General features: G+C 49.6%; 1 protein-coding gene across 6 annotated transcripts in view; it reads right to left on the bottom strand.

Annotated features, from left to right (window-relative positions):
- Positions 1 to 6,000, bottom strand: part of Ciita (class II major histocompatibility complex transactivator) — a 50,064-nt gene that overhangs the window by 11,623 nt on the left and 32,441 nt on the right. For all 6 annotated transcript variants that reach the window (XM_028778361.1, XM_028778362.1, XM_028778359.1 and 3 more), the window contains exons 12-14: positions 5,225 to 5,296; positions 1,531 to 1,611; positions 882 to 974 (exon numbers count right to left, since the gene is read on the bottom strand). In XM_028778361.1, the coding sequence (XP_028634194.1) occupies positions 882 to 974; positions 1,531 to 1,611; positions 5,225 to 5,296 (246 nt within the window). The remainder of the gene's footprint in view (positions 1 to 881; positions 975 to 1,530; positions 1,612 to 5,224; positions 5,297 to 6,000) is intronic.

A 6,000-nucleotide genomic window follows, 5' to 3' on the forward strand; every position in this document is an offset into this window, starting at 1 on the left:
GCGTTTCACCGCTGAGCCCCAGCCTGTCCCTTCTCTTCCAGCACCCCAGTATAGTTCTCATGCATTAAATTTTTTTACAGTGTATTTTATTTTGATACTTTTTTCTCTTTCTCTTTTTTAGTGTGTGTGTAGCTCAAAGGACAATGTACAGGAGCTGGTTGGTTCTCTTCTTCTACCTTGTAGGTCCTGAGGATGGAACTCAAATGGCCCCAGTTTAGCAGCAGCCACTGTCACTGACTAAGCTGCCCTGCTGGTTCCTCCCCTACCATTTGTTTTTTGAGTCTGAGTCAGAGGGTTGCCATAAACTTGTGGTTATCCCACTGTCTCAGCCTCCCCAGGGCTACTATGCACAGCTTACTGATTTTTAATTATGGTTTATTTATTTGCTTCTGGTTTATTGTATGTGAAGAGGCCTGAGGTCTGGGAGCAGGATCTTTGAAGTCTCCACTGTTGCCCAGAATAGCAAGGCTTCCTTTGTTCATCAAACCAATAAATGAGGTCTAGAGAGATCACTTGATAAAGTGCTTGTCTCTCAGTCCTGAGTTCAATCCCCAGAACCCACTCAGAAAGCCAGGCATGTTGGGTATGCTTGTACTCTCAGCAATGGTGAGGCGGAGACATGTGGCACTCTGGGGCTCACTGGCTGGGTAACCTGGCCTAACTAGTAAGTTCCAAGCCAGAGACCATGTCTCAAAGAGGTGGCCATTGTTCCTGAGGTGGTCCCCCGGGCTGTACACACATGGAGGAACACAGAACGGATGAGCAGTGACTGAGTGAGAGAGCGCGTGATCTAGAACAGAAAGAGTGAAGAGATGGGCAGATCACAGGATGGAGGGTGGGCTGTACCAGAAGCATGGCGGAAGAAGACTCAGCATACTCACTTGAGCGTCTCCAGGGCCTTCAGCTGAGGGAAGGTGGCTGAGAGCTTCGACACACCCTTGTCCCCGATCTTGTTCTCACTCAGCGAATCCAGGCTACAGGTGGGATCAAATGGCGGCCATTTACCTTGTGATCCCAGGTCAGCATCCTCCAGCCCTGGTCCTCTTCTCTAGTCCCATAAGCATAAGCTTATGGGAGCTGGCCTGAACCACCTGGGGGCGCCATTCGGCTGGCCATGCCCCATGGGCTAGAACTTCTGCTTGGCTTTGTAGGAGCTGCTGAGCTGGTCAGCTCCCCTAACCTCTTGGAACCTCAACTATTGAGCCGCTCCCTGCTCCCACCTGTCTGCCCTTTGTGGTTGCTAAGAGCAGTGCAGGGGCTATGTGGGAAGAGTGTCAACACTTGCAGAACTCCAAACTTTTTTTAAAAAAAAATCTGGGGAGTCCCATCTTCTGTCCCTTCCTTGTCCTAGGGGTCATAAGTCCCTGTGGTGGGGTCATCTGACTCCCACACAGTTCCTCACTGAGAAAGCTATGGGGAAGAGATGGGAGGGAAGAGGAAAAAGGGGAAAGACTCCCTGTGCCCTGGGGACAAAGTCTGGGCTTGTGGGGATACGGGGGAGGGGGGGTTTCCTCAGGGTCTGTAACTTACTCCAGGTGCTGCAGTGAAGAAAAGGCCGGGAGGACCTTTGCCAGTGTGGGGAAAACCTGAGGACCCAAGACAGGGCCCAACCTAGGAAGCAATGGATGGTAGAGGTCAGATACCAGCCAGTGGAGTGCAAACAGGAAGAACAGTCTGAGGCTCCTTCCCTGACTTCCCTGACTCATCCCGATGGCTGATGGCTCCTGCTCGGGACCACTGAGAGGCCTGCTGGGACACTCCCGCTTCACTTTCTGCTTTCAGCAGCAAGTCTGTCCTCATTGCTGCTGATGTCCCTACATGCTCACCTTTCCCCATAAAGAGGTCCCCACACTGGCCAAGGTCTATTCCAGGGTCACACCAGATCGCCTGCCCTTGAGCTTTTAAATATCGTTCTCTGTCTCTTTCTCTCTTTCTGTCTCTCTCTGCCTCTCATGTGGGTGTGTGTGTTTTGTGTGTTTGTGTGTGTTTTGTGTGTGTGTGTTTATCTGCACAGATTTGGAGGCCACTGAACCTGTAACTCACTAATTCAGTATACTGGGAAAACCTCATCTCTTCCCCAGTGCTAGGATACCACTTGCGTAAAGCTAGCATTGAGATAATCAAAGAAATTGGTTCATGGTCTTGGACCATGATATCCAGGAGGCTTACTCTAGGTACTGCAGGGAAGAAGGCCAGAAGGGTCTTTGTCAGTGTGGGGAAAGTCTGGAGGCCCAAGATGAGACCCAACCCTGTACTGGGTCATGAGCTCTCCCATTCAGTCGCTGCTTATGAATGATAGACAGATAAACTCACTGTGAGGGAACTCACTGTGAGGGAGTTCGGGAAGGGCCTCAGAACACTGAGGCACAAGCTCTGTGGGGTCAAGGTGCCTGTATCCAACCCGGGGACCTGAGTCTTGTCCCTGAGACTGGCATGGTAGAAAGAACCAACTCTTGCAAATTGTCCTCTAACCTCCACAGCACACATGCACACACATAATCTAAATAAATAAGAAAAAAAAAAGAGGAAAGTGAGGGCCGGGATGGACCTTCTGTGTAAGAAAGAGCATTCAGGGCAGAGGCTTGAGTCTGGACCTTGTTTCAGGTGAAAGCCAGAAGAGGGAGCATAGGGAAGCTCTCTAGCCTAGCCTCCAACCTGCTCTATAAGAAGACTTCGAACTGGTTCTCCTGCCTCTACCGCAGATGTGTGCTCAGGGTAGGTAGTGCTAGGGATTGAACTAGGAAGTCCTCTGCCAACTGAACCTCCACCTCTACACATGTGGGAGGTTTTAAGTGGACTGATCAGACAGGAAAAGAGGCCTGCAGGGTGGGGAGCACGGGGGTGGCTGCAATAGACACCCCAAAATAGCCCTTTGTTTCCTTCCTTTCTTCCTCAGAACTGTCTCAGGGCTTCCAGCGTGTAGGTGGCTGTTGACCGGGCTCTAGCCTGTTCCACTCTGCAGCCTCTGGTACCCAGAGTGCAGTTCCGATCACTAGGGAGGGGCTTTTTAAGCTGAAAATAATTGAAAGCCAGAAAACACCCTGTGGCTGTCTTCAGACATTTCCTCTTTTCAGCAATATTTTTTACCCCTGTACATATTTGGCATCTTATGTCCTGTTGAAAACAAGAGAAACTTGATTATCTGTGGGGGGTGCAGGGAAGCTGGTGGTGAGTGTGTGACCAGCTGGGACTGCAGGCAAATCACTAACATCACCAAGCCTCATTTTTCCAAATCTGTCCAATGTTGTCTTCTAGGGCAACTCTTCTCATGGAGAGGACTTTACTTAAAACTCCCTGAGGATCTTGTGGGTGACTCTCTTAATTTTGAGACAAAGTTTTCCTGGCTGGAGTGATCTAATCTCTAACAGAACCAAACACTGACAAGAGTTTTGTTAGTCAGCCAGGCAAGCTAACCTGGTGTTTATAACGCTAAAGAAACCACTTCACCTCTCGGTCTCACTATGCCCATTTGTAAGTGAAAGTTGATGTCAATGGCCTTCTCCATGACTGTCTAAGATATGAAGTGAAACGCTTTACAGTTGGAACGCATGTTAAAGCCGAGTGGTGGTGTGGGCGTACAATCCTGGGTAGGTACTTGGCAGGGCTGAGGCAAGAAGTAACAGTTCAAGGCTAGACTAAATATTAAAACCCCTTCAAAATAAAAAGTATATGGGCTGGGAATGTAGCTGGATCACAGACTGTCTGCCTAGCATGCATGAAGCCCTGGGTTCTATCCTTTACACTGCATAAGCTTGGTGTGGTGGAGTGTGCATTTGGGAGGTAGAGGCAGGAAGATTAGAAGTTTGAGGTTATACAGCTTGGCTTGGTTTATATAGCAAGTTTGAAGCCAGCCTGGAATATAAACAAACAAGCAAATAATTGGGTAGGGATGTACCCAAGTGTTAGAGTGCTTGACAGGTGTGTACAACCCGGGCTCAACCCTCAGCACTGGGGGAAAACGTTGTGCAGGCAGTCAGACTTAAATATAACTCTTGGGGCTCTTCAGGACCCATGTACTGGAGTGCAGCAGTTCTGTCATAGCCCAGACATCCTTGTCTCTCTAGAACCTACCGCTTCCCATCATCTCTAGTCCTAGTACCCTGGAGGCACTGCCCAGGATGGTGGCTCCCAGGCCTGGCTACACAGGGTAGGGGACCAACTGTCCCAGTTTGCTGGAATGGAGTGGATCCTAAGCATGCAAGACTCTCAGTGCCTGACCAGACCAGTCCTGGGCAAGTTGGCACCCAGCCCACTGAGCTACACACTCAAATTTCTCAAGAAGGATATTTCCCTGGGAAGACCCAGGGAAACAATTAAGAGGCAAATGGGGTCTGAGTATGCACATAACTGGGAACCCTAGTAAGTCTGTCTACTCAGCAGTCGGGCTGGGCCGAGGCTAGCCTGTGGTAACGACACCCGAGTTCAGAAGACTGTGGCCAGGCTATGTACATGCATGCCCCTGGAGGAGTACAGGTGGCCAGGGGAGTGACCAGGCCAGGTGCAGGAGCAGGGTGCAATTCCTAGCTCAGCAGGGAAACAGCTCAAACTGAGGTTCAGGACACCCTTCTGTTTTGGGCCATGGACTGGGACACACTGGGCTCTTAAGTCCGTATGCATTCCTTCAAGGCTTCCTCTCTAGCCCCTGTGAGCTCCTTCTCAGTCTCTCAAGCTTCTGTGAAGATGTCACCTCTTCCAGGAAGCACCCCCAGCCCACCCTGCAAAGGAACTTGCTGGAATAAGTTCAGCATGGACAGCAGCCGCTGCTCCTCCAAGAACTTTTTGATGAGCATGAGCTCCTGTGTGTCTGCATGTGTGTGTACATGTGTGTGCATGTGTGTGGTGTGACATGTGCATGTGTGTGTATATGTGCATGTGTAAGAGTGTATATGTGCACATGCATATGTGTCTGAGTGTGTACATGTGTGTGCTATATGAGTGTGACTATAAAGCACATGTATATTCATATGTGTGTGAGTGTGTGTGTGTGTGAGTGTCCATGCTTGTGCATTGCCATGTAAATGGCTAATTCTATGCTGATCAGAGCCTCCCCTGCACTTATGCAGACAAGCCACACTCAGCAGGTGGAGAATGCTTTCCCAGTGGTTAAGTGAGAGGGCAGGAATCTTCCAAGCTCTCCCCTCCTGCTCACCATGTCTCTGCCCCAAGATCAGAGAAGATTGCAGAAACATCCATGGGGCACTGAGGTAATTCCCCCTTCACTTACGCAAACTCTAGCTTCTTAAGGTCCCGGATGGCAGGAAGATCCTTAGCTGAATCTTCTGAGGGGTTTCTCAGCCTATTAGAGAAAGGGCTCTGGTAAGTAGGTGTAGCCCACACTGGTGTGTCTCTGTGCCCACATGCTGACCCCAGGACTGCCTTCCTTGGGAGTTATTGCTGATCCTAAACTGAAAAGAACAATCTCTGGGGCTGAAGATAGCTCAGTGGTTAAGTTCATACTGCCCTTGCAGAGAATCAGTTTGACTCATGACTGCTTGTAACTCCAGCTCTTGGGGATCTGATGCCCTCCTCTGGACTATACAGGTACGCAGGCGCACAGGTATACACACACACACACACACACACACACACACACACACACACACCACAATTCAATTAAAAAATAAAATACTTTTAAAAAGAGCATCCTTAGGGCCAGGCAGAGTGGCATAGGCCTACATTACCAGCTATTTGAGAAGACGAGGCAGGAGAATCATAAATTGGAGGCCAGCTTCAACTACATATCCAATTCAAGGTCAGCCTGAACAACTTAGTAAGACCTTGTCTCTAAACAAAAAGTAAAAGAATGGGGATGTAGCTTGGTGTTAGAGTACTTGCATAGCATGTGGGGTATATGTGTGTGTGTGGGGGAGAGACACAGAGACAGACACAGAGACAGAGAGACAGACACAGAGACACAGAGACAGGGACACAGAGACAGAGACAGGGACATGGTGACAGACACAGAGACACAGAGACAGAGACAGGGACACAGAGACAGAC

The sequence above is a fragment of the Grammomys surdaster genome, unplaced genomic scaffold (assembly GCF_004785775.1).
Source record: "Grammomys surdaster isolate TR1022 unplaced genomic scaffold, NIH_TR_1.0 334, whole genome shotgun sequence".
In the NCBI taxonomy this organism is placed as follows: Eukaryota; Metazoa; Chordata; class Mammalia; order Rodentia; family Muridae; genus Grammomys; species Grammomys surdaster.